Source organism: Hydra vulgaris, chromosome 06, assembly GCF_038396675.1.
Source record: "Hydra vulgaris chromosome 06, alternate assembly HydraT2T_AEP".
In the NCBI taxonomy this organism is placed as follows: Eukaryota; Metazoa; Cnidaria; class Hydrozoa; order Anthoathecata; family Hydridae; genus Hydra; species Hydra vulgaris.
In genome coordinates this window covers 23,391,812-23,415,000 of record NC_088925.1, presented here as the reverse complement: position 1 = coordinate 23,415,000, position 23,189 = coordinate 23,391,812, and the positions used below count along the sequence as shown (strand labels likewise).

At 28.9% G+C, this 23,189-nt stretch overlaps 2 protein-coding genes across 2 annotated transcripts in view; both read right to left on the bottom strand.

Annotated features, from left to right (window-relative positions):
* The window catches only part of LOC100215822 (ESF1 homolog), a 54,295-nt gene extending 38,148 nt beyond the window's left edge, over nt 1-16,147 (bottom strand). Inside the window, exons 1-2 of the mRNA XM_065799633.1 lie at nt 16,055-16,147; nt 15,841-15,922 (exon numbers count right to left, since the gene is read on the bottom strand). Coding sequence (XP_065655705.1) covers nt 15,841-15,922; nt 16,055-16,105 — 133 coding nt within the window. The 5' untranslated portion in view covers nt 16,106-16,147. The remainder of the gene's footprint in view (nt 1-15,840; nt 15,923-16,054) is intronic.
* Nucleotides 16,148-17,579: 1,432 nt separating this feature from the next.
* On the bottom strand, nt 17,580-18,703 carry LOC136081290 (uncharacterized). The gene is made up of 2 exons (XM_065798596.1): nt 18,374-18,703; nt 17,580-18,158 (listed from the first exon to the last, which is right to left on the bottom strand). Exons 1-2 carry the CDS (start codon nt 18,701-18,703, stop codon nt 17,580-17,582), a joined length of 909 nt encoding a protein of 302 aa, XP_065654668.1.
* Between the last annotated feature and the right edge of the window lie 4,486 nt (nt 18,704-23,189).

The following is a 23,189-nucleotide window of genomic DNA, read 5'->3' as shown; positions in this document are numbered from 1 at the left end:
ATTGAGTACAAATACAAAATATAGTTTAGTATACAAAAAATATTTTAGTATTCAACTAACTTAGTGATGCAATAGTGGTGTAGTGGTAGAGCGCTACCATAAGCAAGAGGTTCCGAGTTTGATCCCCTCAACGGCTATGGTAGTACCACGCTTAACTCATTTCTCCGCGCAGCTGCCTTGTTTATCAAGGTTTGTGTTTCGGAATTATAGAGTTGAGAGAGGTTATACCACAAATAAGTAGCCTCCTCATTTGTAGTGGCCTTCTCGGCATTGAGGAAGTGAATTAACAAAAAAACAAAAACTTGAACTTGATATAAAAAATAGACAACATCAATGTCAGACATAGAAGATATATACACAGTTCACACATATGCAATTATTACAAATACCAAATAAAAAAGTCTAAAACAACATAGACTTATAAATAATACCTGATTATTTTTTTTTTAAGCTTTCAAGGTTTTCAAGGCTCCAAGAATACTTAATGGTAGAATTCTCACCACATCCCTTAGGTATTGCACTCAACTTATTTCTTCGCACAATGGCTTCGTTTGCCAAGGTTTGAACCTTGACAAACAAACTATTCAAGCTAATCAAAGCTATTATTCAAGGCTTTTTTTTGCAGTGTTCCCTAAATAATTTATCTTCTTTCAATTTATTTATATCAGGGCTCAAATTAAGTGGTTGCGAATTGCGATATCTGGAAATGCTTAGTCTTTAAATTTTCAGCTTATATACATATATATACATATATATATACATATATATACATATATATACATATATATATATATGTGTGTATATATGTATATATATATATATAAAAACTATAAAACACTGTTTTGATCACTAAACTGAATAGATGTTATTCAATAAAAAATAATTATATTGATCTTGAATTATGATATAAAATCTTCTGTTAAAACCATATTATTACTATTATTTTTATTACTATTTGTTTTGGTCGCTAAACTCAATAGCTGTTATTCAATTTAATAAAAAAATTATTATATTGATCTTGAGTTATGATATAAAATCTTCTGGTAAAACCATATTATTACTATTATTTTTATCACTATTTGTTTCGATCACTAAACTCAATAGCTTTTATTCAATAAAAAATAATTATATTAATCTTGAATTATGATATAAAATCTTCTGGTAAAACCATATTATTACTATTATTTTTATTATTATTAAAGATTATGATTCAAACTTTAGGGTTATTCCATATCAAATTACCTAGTTTTTTGAAAGTTCCCTAGGATACCATCTCAGATTTGCTTTAAATTTTGACCACACACAGATCTTATGAAAAAAATACAATCCAGAAAATTTCAGCTTGATTGACCAATTTGTTCAAAAGTTATGATTGAATTAAAAATGACCAAAATCCGAAAAATTTGTGTATCAGGAGCTTACAGCAGTTTTTTCGATTTTTGACAAACCATAACTTTTTAAATAAAGATGATAATTACCTGAAATTTTGTAGGGTAATAGTTTTTCACCCAAATAATCCATTATTACAGTTGTTTTTGACTGATTTTTTACAGTTTTTGAGTTATTGTATCTTAAAGTTGCTAAATATTGCAACTTTATAAATATTTTTTCGAACTTGTTACAGTTTAATGCTTACTTACAGAAAGTGGATTTTTTTGTTACCTTTGTGTACTTAGGGTCACCACTTGTTAGAATAATCAAAATTATGCATTAAAAATTAATTTAGCACTTGCAGCAGCCTATTGAAAAATCACTTTTTTTTTAAATTGTGATAAATTACATTGACTTTGCTGGCATAGAAAATAGCGTAAACAGTTGAAATAAGTTATGAAACTTTTTAACGTTGAGGTTCTATATATAGACAATCACCAAAAAAAATTTAAAGACCTATACTTTATCTTATGACATGATTGTAGCCTTTTGAGAGTGATGATATTTTTAAAAGGAGAACAAAAAAAATACCATTTACCACATACAAAATTTATACGTCAAATTTTATACAAACTATACTGAAAAAATGTGCATTCAAAGAGTAAGATAATCAGTTAAAAGATAAAGTATATATACATGAAACTAATTAGCTTATCTCTGATTTATATAACTCATAATATTGTCATTGTCATTACTAGCAAGAATGCAGTCACGAGCACTTATACTTTTAATCAATGGAACATTTATTTGACATATTATCTTGTCAAATGGAACCCAACAGACTTGATCGTGCATTGTTTGTCCATTTTAAATTTAATTTGTTTCTTTGCATAAACTTCACATTAACGTCTTGGTTTTCATTACAAATATTTGGCCTTGGTTCACAGAACTTGCTGAATCTAACTTTGTGTTCAGGGTATAACTTCTTAAATTCCAGATGAAGTTCTTTTAAACGAACTAATATTAAGCTTTTTTGTTTATGAACTTTAACATTATTTGTACGCACAGAAACAAAGTCTTTTTTTCTTGGACATTGTCTAGTGTATTCGTCACATTCATATATTTCAATGACTCTCAGCTAATATCCTCCAAAGGATATCCTTTTTTAGCCTCAGGTTTAGCAAGTATTCCTTCTTCATTTTTCAGCTTTCTGGCTTTCTTAACAAGATGGTCTGAAATTGAAAATGCATTGCAAGTTTTTTTAATTGACCAACTATCAGGAGTTAATGTTAGTAACTGAACTTTTTCTTCATTCAAACTGATTTTTAATTTTTCCTTTATTGCATCTAAAAGTTTGTCTAAACCATTACAGTTAATGCACTTTTGCATTTTCTCAGATATTATTTTTTTTTGGGTCTATATCCAATGCTGATGCTACTAGGTTTGTCATACTTGTTTCCATTTTTTAACTTTTTGCTTTCCATATTCTAATTTGTCACGTTTACTTACATTTTTTAGAGGAGATATTTCCAGTAAAGAAGCACTCTTATTTAAAACTGTCTTATTTAGGTCTGAAGAACTAAACTCCTCATCATCAACATCTTTGTCGTCATCTTCTTGACTAAATTTTCCTGTAATTTGTTCAAGTTTGAATTCATTCAAACAGTTAGTGCAAAGTTTTTGATCAGGTTTGATCTTAAGTTTACTTGCTGTTAAAATATCGACTTTACACAATTCCTTAATAATTTTTTTCTTTTGGACTTTAAACGGATCACAGCAGTATTATTCAAGCGCTTCATATCTAGAAATATAGGCTTTTTCATGGTGAAAACATATCTCCTCATTTAGTTCAAAAGTGTGTTAAATTAAAACATCAACATCTGTGTTCACAATATGTTTTAGTTTTATTCTTCCAATCATTCTACAATAATACATTTTGTCTCAATCTTCATTTAAAACTTTCCCCACACAACATTTCTCTGTCATTTGTTACTATTTTTTTTTTTTTTTTACTAATCTAAAAAGTTTAAAAAAGACATAAACATATTAAATCTCAAAGAAACTAACAAATATCGGACACAGATTATGACACTGATTATGTCATTATTATTAGTACAAATTAAGACATTATGTCATTAAAAAAAAAACTGAATATATTCATTCACAGATAAATAAAAAATATACTACTGTCATCCCTATGACTTATTATTAGACTATGACCTAAGGCTAGCTCATAGTCTAATAACATTCTATTTTTGAAAATATCATCACTCTCAAAAGGCTACAATCATGTCATAAGATAAAGTATAGGTCTTTAAATTTTTTTTGGTGATTGTCTATATATAGAACCTCAACGTTAAAAAGTTTCATAACTTATTTCAACTGTTTACGCTATTTTCTATGCCAGCAAAGTCAATGTAATTTATCACAATTTAAAAAAAAAGTGATTTTTCAATAGGCTGCTGCAAGTGCTAAATTAATTTTTAATGCATAATTTTGATTATTCTAAGTACACAAAGGTAACAAAAAAATCCACTTCTGTAAGTAAGCATTAAACTGTAACAAGTTCGAAAAAATATTTATAAAGTTGCAATATTTAGCAACTTTAAGATACAATAACTCAAAAACTGTAAAAAAATCAGTCAAAAACAACTGCAATAATGGATTATTTGGGTGAAAAACTATTACCCTACAAAATTTCAGGTAATCACCATCTTTATTTAAAAAGTTATGGTTTGTCAAAAATCGAAAAAAACTGCTGTAAGCTCTTGATACACAAATTTTTCGGATTTTGGTCATTTTTAATTCAATCATAACTTTTGAACAAATTGGTCAATCAAGCTGAAATTTTCTGGATTGTATTTTTTTCATAAGATCTGTGTGTGGTCAAAATTTAAAGCAAATCTGAGGTGGTACCCTAGGAGCCTTTAGGTGATTTGATATGGAATAACCCTTTATTATTTTTATTCATTTTATAAATCATCAGATTAAACTAGAAAAATAAAGCACGATAAAGAACGATATCATTATCAAAAAACAATTGCAAATCAACAGTCTACAGGAATTCAGCAGTGATCAAATCTTTTAAATAAAAAAAATTGTTAACTAAGATATAAAATATTTTTATACCTTATTAAAATCTTATTCAATATTTTCTTATAAGTTAAAACATAACTAGGAACTCTTTTGCAGATATATATACAAAATTAAAGACAGAGGAGTTTAAAAATATATAAAAACTAATTTAAACTTTTTATAGTTATTTTAAAACAAAACAAATAAACTTTTATGCCTTATTTTGAAACATAACTTTTTTATTATTATTTTATTATCGACTAATTAATTTAAAACATTTAAATTTTTTAATAAATAATTCCTTAAACTTTCACCCTAAACAAAAATCATTATTAATGTTTCATACAATGCGCAAATAGCTTAAGCATAATTTTTTATTGGTTAAATTTTTAATTACTGCGCAAATTTTTCGGACTTTTAGTAATAATTATTTTTTTCTTATAACTTTTTTTTTAAATTACCTGGTGTTTAAAAAACACCAGGTAATTTAAAAATGCTGTTTAAAAAAACAATAATTATAAATATGTAAGTTTTGACAGTTGGGTCATTCCGTATGAAATCATTGGAAAAAAAAATTGTCACTATACGTCTCAGAATTTCCTTAATTTTTACATCATTTGCAGTACATATTAATTAAATGATAACTACAAAATTTCAGCTAGAAATATACATGGGTTGTTAATATCGTCAGTTGAAATAATCTGATTCAGCATTTTTGTGGTTATTTAAAGAGGCAACAAAGCATCTTTGACATATAATATCTTGATAATGATTTGGAGGATTTTTCTAAAATTTGGAATCCAAATAGATTTTTGCTTAAGGTATTCAAAAAAACTACTTTTAGGATTTGATAGTCTCAAAAAATGCCTCATTTACCCAATTTTTTTTTTAGTTATTGACTTATAAATTATTGATTTTTGAAGCTAAAATAGAGGCTGTCACTGAAATCGCTGGCAAAAATACTGATAGTTTATCATTACTTTATCTTAGGTCTACTGAATTAGATTTATGTATTGTCTCTCAAATATTTGAATAAAGTAAGCACTCAAAAATAATGTCTTTTCATATTTTTGAAAAACTTAAATTATGTAAAAATGGAAATAAAGTGTTTTAAAAGCAATTTTTTTAAATTAAAATTTCAATATAGTGTTATTTATAAACAAATTTAGCACAAATCTAGTCTTGGGCATACATGAGGAGGTGCAACTTTTCAACGATATCTTCCTTTGAAAATAAAACAAATGCCAATTTTAGCTTTACAAAAAGAGTAAATTAACATTAAATTAACATCCAAAATCTGCCCATTAGTTACTTGTATTAGATTTTCTAGACAAATTACTTTTTAAACAATCCCACCAATACCATCTTGGGGGAATTTACTACAGCTGGTTAGGAACTTTAAAATAGAGGATAGGTTAAAAAGCAAGGAAACAGTTAACTGAAGACTTAAAAAGTTGTAGATTGTATAAAAAAGGAAAACACAAAGTTATATGACCATGATTAGAGAAACAGTATAAAAGAGGAAGGCTAAAGCCTGATATGATGATGATAATGATGATGATGATGATGATGATGATGATGATGATGATGATGATGATGATGATGATGATGATGATGATGATGATGATGATGATGATGATGATGATGATGATGATGATGATGATGATGATGATGGTAATGATGATTATGATGATCATGTTAATCATAATGATGTTTATATATGCATATATATACAAAATATAATATTAATTTTGAATAAAAAAATATACTTTAGGATGAAAAAAGTGTTTAGCCAGCCCCAGTCATAAACCCGTCCCCGGCTATATTTTATCAAATATAGCCCGGGACGGGTCAATCAACCTCAGTCACTTACTATGGCTGGTAGCAAAAAATACCTATTTAGCACTTAAATTAAAGTCTTTACTTTGATGAAAAAAATTTATAAAGTTTTTAAATTTTGCAGTACAGCCGTCAAAAAAGTACTTTATATATGATATATCTGGTAGATATTCTTTGATATATTTAGTTATGTTAAAGAATATCTTATAAACGAATCTTATAAACAAACTGTATGTCATGATTAAGATCTTCTGAAAGATAACAAAAACATTTTTGTTTGAGAAATGTTTTTGAAAATAAACTACAATTGTAAAAACTAAACACTGATTTTTGCTCCAGTGATAACTTTGAACTTCATCCTGGACAACAAATTGATAATTTTCAGCAAAATCTAAAATTAAACATTCATTTTGGTTTATATTTTCTTAACAGTTAATCAAGAATCTTTTTTGTGTTTTTTCAATAAAATTTTGTTTACTTTTATTTTGATTCTGCTTATTAAATTCTATTTACAACTTTTATACAGAAACAAAAATTCTCGAGGGCATAATTACATACAAAAATAGCTTATGAATTGACTAATAAATTATATCAATTAACTTTAACAACATTATGACAAGAATTTTATAAATGTAACAATAAAGTTTTATAACGATCAGCTATTATCACATGTTTTTCTAAAAATGAAAGTGTGGTAAGTTTGTCAACGCTGTCACATAACAAATCTTAAAACTCATCTAGCGGCCATCTCATTGTGCTATTGTTTGAATGCTACTTTTTTTTCTTGCTCATTGTTTATAAACTCATATACTCATAAACTCAACAACTTTTTAATGCTTGAATACCAGGGCATAGCTTACATCAGTGCAGCATACACTACATGTTTTCAAGAGAACAGTCCATTAAACGCATAAAATCTTTATAACTATTATTCCACCTAACTACACCAATTAGAAATTTTATATTTTGGTGATGTTTGCATACACATACATTGTATACCTGATGCAATAGTTCTAATACACCACTTAGGTTTCAAAAAACCAAATATTGAGAAACTGACTTTGACATAAAGATAGTCTTTTTTAAATGCAACATGTAATTCATCAAGATTGAGAGGTAAAATTTTTGTTGGTTTTTCTTAACACTAACAAAATCTTTTTTTTCCTGGCATAATTCTTGATAAATCGTCATTTTGATAAAAGTTAATTACTAACTGCAGGGCTTGTGGTGAAGCAGGCGCGATTGCGTAGCGCTTGTGAATCACACCCGTAAACGGTATTTTTAAACCTTCTAGGCGCGATAAACAACACTCACTTAGCTTATAACAAGAGCATAAAATCACACTTGTTTAAAAGTTTGTGACGGAAAAAATGGTTTTTTTTAAAATATTTGTAATTAAACTTTTTAGGTAATGATAAAACTTGGTGATTTAACAAAGTACTTATATAAAATATAATTATTATATGAAGTACTTATATAAAATATAATTATTACGCCACTCGCTTTCTGCACGTTTCTGTTTTGCTGTGTTGTCAGCATTTTTCCATTTTGTACTAACCTAACGAATGAACAGTTTAAAGTTGTTACAGCTATTTTCAATAACGGAATGTTAATGAAAGTTAAAAAAAAATGTAAATGAAAGAGAAAATTAAAAAAATTATTAACTAAACATAAAAAAACTTAAAAAAAGTAAAATAATCTTTTTTTGAGCAATGTTACAGCATTCTTTTATTCTACAGAATTCTTTTTTTAATGATGCAGTTAAAACTTATATAATATATACCGCTGACAACAGTTGAGGAGAACATCTGTTATTTAACTTACAACTAATAGTTTTGAAGAATTTCAAATTATTTTTGTGTTATAATCTACTAATTTTTGGACGATAAAAAAAAGCGTTATTTAAATAAGAAATTATAAAAAAATATATTTAATAACTATTAATTAATTTATGAAAAAAATTAATTATCAAAAATATATCAAGAAATATAAAAACCGTTAATTGTAAATATTAAGTTAACAGCGTTTTAAATACATATCAAAACAACGAAGGCAAAAAATTTTAGTCACGAATTTATTCTTTAATACTATTATAAGAACTTATTAAGCACTTGTGTTTTTTTTACCATTAATGGTTTTAAAAAAATAGCGATCTGGCGCAAATAAAAAACAAGAAGTTGGGAGGTATAAAAAACTACATTGTTGAAGTAGTATAAATGCGCTGTTTTAGCTACTACTTCAAACATTGACGAATGAAAGTCGTATAACAAATAGAAAGTTTTTTATAAACACAGTCTTCCGCAATTTTCAAATTTCAAGATCGCTCTTGCAGCCCTGACCCCAACCGCGCATAATTGCACTCAATGACAACATATTATAACTTTACGAGTGTGATATGACACACTTGGCGATTTTCTTCATCACAAGCCCTGTAACTGGGTTGTTTCTTGGGAAAGAGGGCATCCAATTTTTTTTCTTGGTTATGATAGAATCCCTTCCTCTTTTTTAACATGTCTTGAAGTTTAAACAAGATACTCAGACTTCAAAGTAACTTGATATCTTTTTACGTTTCCATGACTCTGGTGCATTTGTTAACATTTGCACTTTATGGTAATAAGAGTCAGTTACAGAAATTTTCTTTTTGATTTCATGCATTAAAATGTATAGCTTATGATCTTTCTTCAACATATTGTTAGAAATGATGCTAATTGTTTCTGCTCTTAAAGAAGCTTCATCAATATCACATGCTAATGAAACCATTTTTGCAACTCTGTCTATAGTGTCGCCAAACTTTCATTTTGCTGCAGGTCTTTTGCAGTTTGGGAACACTTTTCAATTTTACTGGTGAAATCCTAAGCAATTCTATAGAGGTTTCAAACTTAACATTTTTCTTACTTCTTGACTCCCATTCCTCCTGTGAACTAAAATCTCTATCAGTTTCTACCAATTTTTTGTAATGTGCAGAATTTCTAATCTGACATTAAAATACTTTTTAGTAAAACCTTTGCTAAGTCTAGAGAAATCTTTGCATTACCTATAAACACAAACTTAAATAAGTTTTAAAATTCAACTAAAAAAGTTTAAATAAGTTTTAAAATTTAATTAAAAATTTAATCATAAATCTTAATAAAATATATATCCTTTATTTAACAGATTAACTATAATAAATGTTAGATTTACTTTATATTATAATAAATATTAGATTACTTTTTACAGCACTTTTTTTACTTATTGTGTGTTCCAAAATGGTTGCAATACTTTATAATTAAAGTTGAAAGTTACTGGAAGAGAAAAGATGAAGATTGTAGAGCAAGATAATGATTGACGGACGAAAAGGATTGCAAGTTATATGAATCAGGAAAACAAGATGAAGGAAGCGAATTTCAAAGAGCTGATGTTCGAGGAAAAAAACTAGATGAATAAGCATTTTTGGAGCACTTAGGAACAGTCACAGAAAAAGACTTAATTGAATGATGAGTAACACGAGAATGAATTTTAGTAGATGGCACAAGAGACGCTAGCTCTTTAGAGCAGTGCCCATTATAGCATTTGTAGAAAAGAGAAAGAGAAGCAACATTACGACAATGTGATAATGGTTGGAGGTTGGCTGCAAGAGCAGGTCCAACTATGTTTACAATGTGCTTTTGCACCTTATCTAAAAGAGAAAGGGCATCGTTAGAAGATCCGCCCCAGATATGGCAATAGTATTCCATACAAGGCCGGATCCGAAGTAAGAAAGTGACGAGCTCGATAAAGAGATGCAACCTTAGCACATGCTAATTTTGCAACTGATTTGATATATGGTTTCCAAGAAAGATTGGAAGTAAGAGTTAATCCTAGAAGATAAATATTAGATGACTCATCGAGTACATCACCGTTCATAAATATAGGAAGATTGAGTTTTATCTGTATTGAAGTTCACCAGCCACTGTGAGCCCTATTCTGTAGCAGAAGTGAGATTCTTTTCAAGCTCAAATGCCCCCTCCAAGCAATCAGAGTATTGGTTTCTTATCATGACAAGAATAAATGGTAGTATCATCAGCAAACAATGCCACCTTAGATGTGAGAATATCTGGAAGATCGTTGATGTAAATTAAAAAGAGTATAGGGCCAAGGATAGAACCTTGAGGAACCCGTGAAGTTACAGAATAAGAAGAAGAGTGTTGTCCATCGAGGACAACTTTTATGCTACGATTGGAAAGGAAGGATTCAATAATCTTAAAGATGTTGCCAGATACACTATAAGAAGAAAGCTTATGGAAAAGACCAGCATGCCAAACTTTATCAAAAACTTTTGAAATGTCAAGAGCGATGGCCTTAACCTCTCTACCTTTATCTAATGCACGATAAAACCTATCAGTAATTACTGTTAGCAAATCAGCTGTAGAACAAGAAAATCAAAATCCATATTGATGGTCAGAAAGTAAGTTATTAGATTCAAGATGAGAGAATAAGTGTTAGTTAATTAAAGATTCGAAAACCTTGCTTATAATAGGAAGAAGACTAATGGGACGGTAGTTAGACAAATCAGATCGCTCTCCAGAATTTTTAAAGATAGGGATAACAGATGCCGCTTTTCAGCAGGCTGGAAAACAAGACTCTGATAAGCACTTGTTAAATAGTTTTGAGAGTATAGACGACAGCTCCGGAGAACACTTCTGCAAGACAATAACAGGTATGTTGTCCGGGCCACAAGCTGTAGAAGAGTCTAGGCAGGAAATCACTTTAGATACAGAAGCTGGAGTGATACGAATGTCAAGCAATGGATCAACCTGTTTGTTGGCAATATCCGGTAGAATGCAACTAGTGGAATTAAGAGATGATATTGAAGAAAAGTTCTTAGCAAACAATTCAGCTTTGTCTTTAGGTGAGGTGACAAAGTCTGAACCATACAAGAGAGGTGGAATTAAAGATTTGTAAAAAACAGTAAAAAACAGACGTCTGTTTTCTGGAGAATCCTTTTGCTGATAAATATGGAAGTAACTGTTTCGATTGGCAATCACAGCAGCACAGTGTGAGGAAAGCCATGGAGTGAGGCTTGACCTGGAATCATTGAGAGGGAACAAAAGATTCCATGCCAGCCTGAATCCATGAAGTTATATAAGATGCGCATTTGTCGACAGGAAGACAAAAGATTTCTACCCAAGGGCCATCACCAAGAAAATCACGGAAAGAATCCCAGTCAGCTTTACTGTAGTTGTAAGAGGTACGATAATAGGGGGATTCAGGTGATAGGAAAGAATGAGATATTAGTTTTAGAAAGATCAAACTGTGATCAGAAGCACCTAAGGGTGAATGTGGAGAAACTGAGCACTGGCTAGGATCAGAAATAAGACATAAGTCGAGTAGAGAAGGTAAATGATTCAGGTTGTCAGGTAAGCGAGTTGGAAAGTTGATTATTTGAGTTAGGGATTGTGAAAGGCAAAAGTTGTAGGCTTTAAAGCCTGCAGAGTCACTGACACTAGAGCCAAGCCATTCAGAGTGGTGAGCATTAAAGTCACCGACAACAACTATATTAGCTGATGGATAAAATTGAAGTAAATTTTTCTTTTAAATTTGCTCGCCACATTATTTCTTCTTGCTGTTCTTTGAGTTGAACAAAACCTTGTTTTCTAGAAAATCCAGTTTTGTGGCAACCAATGTTGAGAGTTTTTCCAATGCCACATTTCTCAATATTTCTTATATTTATTGTGTTTAATATCACCAGCTCAAAGAACAACTGAGCATTAAAATTCTTCTATATGCAGTAGTGGTAAAGCGTTCGCATCATAAGCGAGAAGGTACCTGGTAGTACCGCGCTCAATTCGTTTCTCTGTCTTGTTCATCAAGGTTTATGTTTCGGAGTTATAGAGTTGAGAGAGGGTTATAACCACTATTAAGTAGCCTCCTCATCTGTAGTGGCCTTCTTGGCCTTGAGGAGGTGAATAACAAAAAAACAAAAACAAAAAAAAATGTTATATGATTATTAAAGATAATCATAACTTAAACTTTCAAAACGCCATAGTGTTTATTCAAAAAATATTTTAATGTTAGGCATTTAACAATTTGAAATATATAATGAAAACGAATTCAAAACAATTAACCAAATTCAAAACACAAGCAAAACAATTTGAAAACTTATAAACATATTTTTTCATTATGTTTCTGAATGATATAATAGTGGTAAACAAAATAGTTTACCACTATTAATTCATTTTTACGTAATAAAAAAATCTAGGGAAGTGGGGGATGGGGAGTTTTCCCTCCCCCCCCCCCTTTATATGTCCATGACTATGAATATGTCCTATACTAGTTAATAAATAACACTATATTGAAGTTTCAATTAAAAAATCTCCTTCATTACAAAATTTAATTTTTTTAAAAATATGAAAAGACGTCATTTTTGAGTGCTTACTTTATTCAAATTTTAGAGAGATTCCTCTAAATTTTTACCTAAGATAAATTAACAATATACAATCAACATTTTTGCCAGTGATTTCAGGTGAAAGCCTCCATTTTAGCTCTAAAAACCAATAAGTCAATTTTGAAAAAATTGGATAAATGAGGCATTTCTTGAGACTATCAAATCTTAAGAGTAGCTTTTTTAAATTCTTCAAGCAAAAATCTATTTGGATTCCAAATTTTAAAAAAATCCTCTGAACCATTATCAAGATATTAGATGTCAAAATTACTTTGTCTCTTCAGATAGCCACAAGAATGCTAAATCAGCATTATTTCAACCGACAATATCTCAGCAACCCATGTATATTTTTAACTGAAATTTTTGCAGTGATTATTTATTTAATATGGACTGCAAATGATGTAAATATAAAGCATTTCTGAGAAGTAAATGTGACATGGTCTGGATGATTTCATGTGGAATGACCCTGTAATTATTTTTGCAGTAATAAATTTATAGTTTTGTTTTTTCATTAATTTTTGTAATATGATAAATTGACAGTTTCATGAAAAAATTTGTTCATTAAAACAGAATTTTTGGAGCACTTAGGAATAGTCACAGTAAATGGGGTGAGACTTAATGTATAATGTAAACAATTTACACTTTATAATATCCAAAGTTTGTGTGAGTGATAATAAATTTATCAATAAAGTTAAATGGAGTTGAACTGAATTACTAAAAACACAACTCTTTAAAAAGAAACAGGAAATCTGGTTAAATCAATCATTTGAAAACCAATCTTTAGCATTGGAATCATAACAAATATCTTATAAAAGAGGATGACCACAAAAAGATTTAGATAATAGAAGTGAAAGAAGTAAACCTCAGATAACCGCAGAACATAAAAATTTAAATTTTGAATTAATTGAAAAAACATAATTCATAACCTTAAGAAAGTTATATAACCAAAAAGATTTTCTATGTTCAAGGTGATAACTAATGTAATTAAAAATCATAAAAACTAACATATATTTTTTCAGCTTACATGTGACAATGATAAAATGACAGCTGAAGAAGCTCATGCGATAATAATTGACATAATTCTTAGTGTATCTAAATTCTTAGCTATAACCAAATTCAACAGGCATCTAAAATAGGATACCTATTTTAATCAATAGTTGAAAAAGCACTTAAGTACACAGGATAATTATTTGGAAGTCAGTGATTCAAAAATAAAATTGGAGTTACAACCAATTATGAATCATACTCCTGAAAGAATTATAAAATTGAGGTAAAAAAATGATAGACTACCTGGATATCAGTTACAAACCATGTGAAAATATGTTGCTATCAAATCATTGGGATATGGATGGATTTACTAAACAAGTTTTTTACACAGCCAGACTTCCGGTTTTTAAGCAACTAAATTTGTAAAATTGAATAAGCACCATATTTTTTTCTTTTGATCAAAAAAGAAGAAAACATGATGCTCTTATTTAATTTTATAAATGTTTTATTATCTTAATCACTTCTTTGTGTTAACCACTTAAGTTTGTTGTATCACGTTGCTGTTTGGACCTGCTACTAATGCAAGTAGGAATCAATTTAAACAGATTATGCATCTAACAGATAAAATGCCGAATACATAAACTGCTGGACCTTGCTACTAATGCAGATGAGGAATTGATTTGAACAGATTATGCATCAAACAGAAAAAAAATACCGAAACTAAATATCTTAACAAAGTGCCAAAATGCTAAATACATAAACGTTTCTTAACAAACCAAATAATAAATACATGGAATAGTTTACCAGAATCAACCATTGACAGCAAACAATTTCACTAGCAAAATTAAAATCTAGCTTTCATAAAATTATAATTTATTGTCCAATTTAGTTAAATTACTACATTTAAAGACTGCCATAGATTTAAATATAGTTTTAAATTTCAATACTAATATTTATTATTATTAACTTATTAATACTATTATCATTATTATTAATAATACTATTCTTATAAGATGAAACAAGATCTTGTCAATATATGATAATTTATTAATCTAAGAATTATAACAGAATATAACTACTGAGATAAAAAACAAGACTTACAAGTAATCTGAGATTAGTGGACCTTAACATTAAAGGTCTTGAGACCTTTATGTTTTTTTCATACCTTAGACTTCAAGACACAGCCTTGTTATGATTTTAGAATATTTAACTTGCATTTTTAGGCTCATATTGCTTTATTTTTGTCATTAGTAAACAAATTACTCTCTGATATGCAAATAACAAAGTGAGCTTTTAACATGATCTAACACGATTTGTTAGAAATAGCTGACATGCTATTAGAGTTATATGTCAAGTTTGGAATACTATTTTATACAATACATTCAAACTATTTAACTATATAAATATACTAAATTAAATATATTATTACATATCAGGGATGAGGAGTCCCAAAAGGACTCCGGCTTTATATCTCTACTTTTTTCAAGTCAGTAGTGTCCAGAAGCTCTAAACATGTTTGTTGACTTATGATCTGCTATAAGAAAAATATTCATGAGATTAAATGACTTGAAACTTATTGTTTTTAGTCCTGGAGTCCCGGAGTCCTTGCCGCCATTATACCTACGGACTCTGGGTTCAAAAAATGATTGTTTCTCTAACCTAAAAGTCCTAATTTTTTTCCTATCAGTATTCCATAAACTTATTTATATTTTTAGAGCTCATGGATACCAAAAACTAGGATGAAGTAATCTTTTTTTTACTTTTAAATCTGGAGTCCTTTTTGGGACTCCGCATCCCAGTTACATATAATACATTCAAATTATATAACTATATATATATTAAATTTGATATACTATTGTATACAATACATTCAAATTATAAAATGATGCTGCTACTGCTGATGATGATGATGATGATGATGATGCTGCTGCTGCTGCTGCTGCTGATGATGATGATGATGATGATGATGATGATGATGATGATGATGATGATGATGATGATGATGATGATGATGATGATGATGATGATGATGATGATGATGATGATGATAATGAGGACGAGGATGATGAATGATGAATGATGATAATGATGATGATGACAAGGAGGATATATAATTTAAATAAAATATAAAAAAATTTGAAAAAAGTATATCTTTTTTATTAACTAACATTTAGTGTGAAATCTGTCATCTGAGAACATCTTTTCAAATCTTGGATCAATTTTTATTTTCTTGTTCTTTTTTGATATCCTCTATAACAAATGAATATATAATTAGATATAAATATATAAACCCAGATGGCTGACTTTTGGTAGAGGTTTTCACAAACAGTATTAAACAAATTTAAATATAGTTTAAAACTAATAAAATAATTAAAACTTCACCTGAAATCTAGGATCATTTTTAACTTTTTCAAATCTTTTGTCGACCTCCATTGTAAGCAAAAATGTTATTTATTTGACTTTTAAAAGTAATAATTTGCAATTATAAAACAATATAAACACTTAAAATATGTTATTCAAAAGCAATGATTTTTTTTATTAGACTTATCAACAATCGTATTTAACACTATTACTGTTAAATATAGTTGCTGATTCAAATTTACATTATAATCATCTGAAATGTATATAATATCATTATAAACATTCGATGTTGTTTTAAAATTTAAATTTTTTGAAAATTTACATTGCAAAAAGCAATAACAAATAATAGTTTTATACTAAAATATAGTATTTAATGTAATTTAAGTATATTTTTAATAAGGAGTAAAACAACTAATCCATATGAATAAACCTATGATTTCTTTTTTCGCGTTACATTTAAGGCCTTCGTGTTCTTTACCATTTAATCTTTAAAAATGTCTTTGATATTTAATATTCCATATTTATTTTATTATTGCACGTGGTTATACGCGGTACTTGTAAGTCGTAAAATGAATTTTATTATAGCCGTTTGAACCCAAATTAAAAATTTGGGTTCAAAGTTTGGTATCGGATTAGGATCAAACTTGGCGATTTTATTTTATTTTTTTTTTTCAATTAAAAGAATTTGCTTTTTTAACAATTTTAATTTCTGGCTTTTTTTAATATAGTCTTGTTAATCGCAATTATTATATTATTCAGCTTAATTTACAAAAAAAGTTACTTGAGTTAACTGAAGTTAAATAATAACTAGAAATATTGTGATTCTGCATCCTGACCCAGCAATTTAAAAATAGGTTTTGTTTTAATGTCTTGTTTACAATATTAGTAAATTTTTAAAAATTTCCGTGTCACAGTTAGGTCTACAAGGAAATAACTTAAACCTACTAATTGATCTCCAAATAAAAACGTTTATCAAAAAGTGGATATAACTTATAAATGTCCTATTTATACTGTCTTTGATACTTTTGACTAATTTATGATGTTTTTATATTCAACAGATTTTATTTTGAACTATATATTTGTTACGACAACGGGTACTAGTTCGACACGCATTAGTGGTAATGTGTGGCATACGCGCGGATCGCTTTTGAACTTATATAAATTTAACGAAATTCCAATAAATTCAAAAAGTTAAGGTGGTAGCTTGAGATTTTATTATATTTTACTTGCTATATATAACTTTTATGAATTACTAACGTATTTGAAAAGTTGTTTTGTGAGCAAAAAACAAATGAATAAAAAAGCGTGTCCTTCTTGGGATGTAACATCAAAATGGAAAAGTCAACACTGCAGAACATAAGCTTTGTCTACACGTAGACATTGACAATACAGTCGACTCTCGATATCTCGTACACTAAGGGGACCGGAAAAAAAGTTCAAGATATCGAGAGTTCGAGATATCAAGAAAAGGGTTGAAAATAAATAAAATTGCCCGACTTTCATTAAAACAAGTTATTTTTCTGACAAAAATCATTAACAACAAAAACTACAACTTTTGGAAAAAATCTGTTATCTGATATTGCTTTAAATTATCCATCTTTTCCATCTTCATTAAATCCTCAAGTTTTAGTGCTAGGGATTGTATTGCATTTCCGTATTTTGAGCTGTATAGCGAAGCATTTTGAATTGTTTCAAAAGCAATTTCTAGTTGAATATCAGATGGGCGTGGTGGGGCTTCGACGTCAATAGCTTCGTCAACGCTATCTTCAACTTCATTATCGTCGTTTTCAAAATTAGGGTCTAAAATCTGAGCAATGATTTCAGCATCAGTAGCAAGTGAACCGGTGGTTACTACATCGCAATCTAAACCAATGTAAGATTCCGCTGAGAGATCTTCTTGGACGGCACGAGGATCTAACTCTCGCAAATGGTTAAGTTCTTCTGTCAAAAATTTAAAAGAATGATCATCATCAGCTTCTTCAATACTCTTGTTTGTTTTGCTGATACCAGCTTTTTTAAAGCAGTTGATGACAGTCTCCTTCGACACAGCATTCCACGAAGAAACAAGATCTTTCATTGCTTGAAGTATAGAAATTTTTGGCATTGGTTCGTTATTATCGACAGCCTTGATACACAAACGCACAATTTTGTGACGATAATGAGCTTTAAGACTTCGTATTACGCCTTGATCCATGGGCTGAAGGACAGATGTGGTGTTAGGGGGGAAAATATTAGGTTGATGTTGCTTAGCCCTTCAATGTGTGGGTGGGCAGAACAGTTATCCACCAGGAGTGCTACTTTCCTGTCTTGAGCACGAAAAAATGAGTCAAGTTTCATTACCCATTCTGTAAAAAGGTCTCCGGTCATCCAACTTTTTAGCTGATTTTTATATGTGCAAGGAAGTTGTTTAATGTGTTTAAAACACGGTGGGTTTTTAGATTTTCCAATAACAAACATAGGTAATTTTTCTCCCGTTGCACTCCCTGCTGCTATGCCTATTAGTCTGACTTTACTATTTTTTCCCCCAAAACATTTTTCTCGTGATAAATGGTATATTTTGTTTGGTAGGCACTGGTAAAATAGTCCAAACTCATCGGCATTGAAAATGTTTTCAAGCTTGTAATTCAAAAGCAATGTTGGAAGTGTAGTTTCATTCCACGAAGCAGTCATATTATTCGTCACGGCGGCACTTTCGCCTGAGATTATTTTAAAGCTGATGCCGTTCCTAAAAATTGGAACAGAATAATTGAATTTTAATTACACGTTTAAAAAACTAAATAAATTAAATATAAACAGATACATGTTATTTGTTTATATTAAAATTGAACAAGATTTGACAAAATTTAACTGACCTTTTTTTCCAATTATGAAGCCAACAATCAGATGCTTTAAAATCCAACTCTCCTAATGCTTCTGCGAATTTTAGTGCCTTTACTTTTAGTATGGTACCATCAATTGGTACTTGTTGACTTCTTTTGCAACGAACCACGTGTATATGGCCTTGTCTACATTTTTGAAATTACCACTACGAAGTTTCTTCCGTTAAGATTTTGTGCCATTTTTTTCCAGTGAGGTTAATAACTTGGTTTTATTTTTAATCCAGGTTGATAATGTGTTCTTTGGGACTCCAGACTTTTTGGCAACCTCTTTGTTAGACATCCCAGTCTCTAGGTCTTTTAATGCCTTGCATTTTTCTATTATAGATTTGTTCATGAGTTTTCGTTTAACGAGCGGCATGTTGCTGCATTTGACAAAAAGAATAAATTATATATTAAAGGAAAACTTTTCAGAAATTCGATTCTTAAAAAAAATCGAATTAAAAATTTTTTTTTTCGAAAATTGGAATTTAAAAAAATTAAATTTTATTAAAACATTTTTGAAAAAAAAAATGTTGAAAAGTTCGAGATAACGAGAGAAAATTGCCCTGTGGACCGAAAATATTGTTCGAGATACCAAAAAGTTTGAGATAATAAGGTTCGAGATATCGAGAGGATTTTAGCCTAAACTAGTACGTTATGTCCATGCGACCGCTAAAAAAGTTCAAGATACTCAAAAGTTCGAGATATCAAGTATTCGAGATATCGAGAGTCGACTGTACTTTCATTTGAGCCCTGGATTATTTTATGATAAATAATATTTAAAAAATGTAAGCGAATGCGTTTTAGCCAACCTAAATTTGCTGACCACAAATCATACTGATTTGTTTGATTGGTTTGGCTTTGGCCTCCCACCTTTTCTTAAAGAATTCAGAACTTTCTTTTGTTTTTGCATTTTAAATTTTTACTTCAGTTGATTTTGTTTATAAGAGTTATTTTTGTTTACTTGAAAGCTTTAGAACTTAATTTTGCGTTTTATGTCACAGTTTAAATTGCCATTTTTGACATTTAGCCGTTTTAAAGCAAATAATTTTAAAGCAAAATAATCAATGACATGATTGGTTAATGAGAATTTATTACATTTATATTACATCACATAATATATATCTTAACGATTTTTATTAGTTAAAACATTTCAAAAAAAAGGTTTGAATACATGATTTTTTTCTTAAAATTAAAAACAGTATTTTAAAGTTTTAGTTTCTAATAACTAATAATAATATATTTTTAATTAAAAGATATTAATATTGGTTGTTAGCATACAAAAGTGTACAAAATTAAAGAATTAGAAGATTTAATTCTTTATTTTTATGTATTTTTGTTTTCGGCTTTCATATATATCTACAAATATATTTTCTTATTAACTTCATTGAATTCTGCGCATAAACTTGGTCTAATTTCACAAAGTGTGGTTTTATTGTCACAGCATTTGCTACATACAGTTTTGGTTATAATTGGCATTAAAGAAAGGCTAAAATTTAAGTCTTTGGTCTTGAAAATGTTTGCGTAGGGTTTGGCCTTTAAAATTTTACTCTTGGCCTTGGTCTTGAAACTCTTGTCTTTAGTCTTGTTCTTGGCCTTGGCCTTGAAACTTCTAGCCTTGGTCTTGGCCTTGGCCTTGTAACATGTGGCCTTGCCCTTGTTAACAACTCTGCTCGGTATCACATCTTTGTTCGTACGTGGACAAAGAATAAGATGGGATCTTATTCAGAAATTAAAAAGAAACTGATTTAATTAAATAGTATAATCTAATTAAAATTTTCCCCAGCTACGGGCATCGTATGGCTACCACATGAATGGCCATCATGGCCTTACCAGACAATGTCGTAAGTTCAATCAACAAGTGTAAAGCAAATTTGCATTGGCATAATAAAATAGTTACTATAACACATCATTTTTCGTTACTTCTTCAATGCTGCTATTTTTAACAATTTGCTTTATTAGGCTCCCTTTAACATTGGTCATTTTTAACCTTGGTAAAAAGTATATAATGATATTTCTCAGAATTAATATTAGTGAAAAGAGTAGCTATTACCAAGTTTCTCATTTCCAAATGTTTTTTTGAATTTTGTTGAATAGCCATTTCAACATAATTTTGTAAAATATTAATTACGTTATTAGTTAGACGATCCCTACCAGATTGAACCTTTCCATCAGACTGTTATACACGTCTTAATTCTTTTCCTCTAAGAAATAATTTCTTGTTCGCTTATGGTAATGACCAATACATTATAGTTTTATTGGAAGAAAGTCATCACAATAAAGTTTGTTTTTAACAAGTGTGCTAATTAAGGTAGCCTCTTCATATTCTTCATAATCAATTAAGGTAGCCTCTTCATAATCAAGATGTTTTAAGTAGTGAAATTAAATTTCTGCTGTTCATATTTAAGTGTGTCTTTTTTTTTTCTTTGCAAAACTTGGATAAATTAACAGTATCCAATACCTTGTTGCTTTCATGAGAAATAGCTACAGCTACACCATTCAAATAGATATTGATGTTTATTTGATGATTAGCATTGCTCCTCGTCCTTTGCCAATCTTCCTAAATGCCATAACAATACGCATATTATATTCTTTACTACTTATACCAGATTTGTTTTGATTGATATCAGGAAAAGAAAAACTATCAAAAGCACAACCAATGCAACAAATTTGAAATAAAAAAAAGAAAACTACACACTTTCCTTCAATTAACAATAAATATAAAATATTTATTGTTAATTTTACAAAAACTTTAAATTGTATAGGATTAATGCTAACAATAAAGCATATACATCGATTTGAGTGTTAAATGTGCATTAAACACCATTTAAAGAAACAATATTTTTTTAAATATCAAAATAACTTAAAACCAACTGCATAACTCATTTTAATGTATTGGATATTGTCACACAATCCAGAAATCTTTTTTTAAGGAGGAATAAATAAAAAATATAATTATGATATTATAGTTTTAAATCAAATTAAATATAAATATAATAACTTTTTACAAATGTATAAAAATTTGACTGTAGCTTGAAAATAGTTCTAATTATCTAAAAAAATTATGGTCAACAATGAATGCGTGATGAAAGATTTTAAAAACTAAAGAACTACTTAATTTCTTAAAATATAAAAAGAAATCTTTATATAAATTTTGTTTATAAACTCTTTTTTAAATTCTAGTAACAGATTCAAAACTTATAAATTATATGATATAACTTATAGCTGTATATCATAATTTTAACTTATAGTTGTATATCAAATTTAACAAAATAAGTCTTTTAAATTAAATTTAACAAAACCTTTGTAAAAATTAATAATAGAGAACAAAAACTCTGTCGTTTTTAATTTAATTTATTAACAGAAAAAACCAACTTATTCTGCATTATATGTTCTAATTTAACACCAAGATGTTTTGACTAAAAACATAATAGATTAAAACACTACAACTCTTGGTACACACACCGAGAGCTAGTTGTAGTGTTTTAATTTAATAAGTTTTTAGTCAAAAATTAAACGATGATACCTTATAGTACTTTATGTCTTGAATGTTAACATAGTAAACCATTGATATAGGTCTCGAGACTTAAGTCTTGGTCTTGAGACGGTTTGAGACTTATATTTAACTGTCTTGGTCTTGGTCTTGAAGTTTAGAGTCTTGGTCTTGAAAGCGTGGAGTACTGTCTGTAAAGTCTGGATTCTTGGACTTTTACTGCCTTGTACTTTCTCAATCTTTACAAAGAATATCAACGCAATGAAAGGCTTAGTAACTATTAATAAACACAATGAGTGGCTTAGTAACTATTAATAAACACAATGAATGGCTTAGTAACTATTATTAAGTTGTAACTACTAAAGTTAACGTGTTATATAAGATATGAATTCAAGTGATACATAGTTGTCTGTTTTACTTCTTACATAAAGTACTTAAATAAAATATGCAAACTTTACTTTAAATTTTTCGCTTTTTTTTTGTACATATGTCGGGCAGATATATTTTCACAACTTATGATCTCATATTTTCAAAACGTGACGATCTTGCGTGCTTTCTTAAAAGTTTGTTTTGTTTTTAACAATACAAGAAACCTGTTTGCTTTCTGTCATTATTAAAATTATCTATTGCAGACTGCAGCAGTGCAAAATTCGCAACAACATAATTATATTATAGAAGTGTAATTACGTTTTATTATAGAGTAATGTTTATAAATGGTAAAATGATAAACTAGAAATTTTGCCATAGTTTAATAATCTTTTTTGGTGTACTCAACATTTGGGGGAAAACTGGGGAAATATTTCAG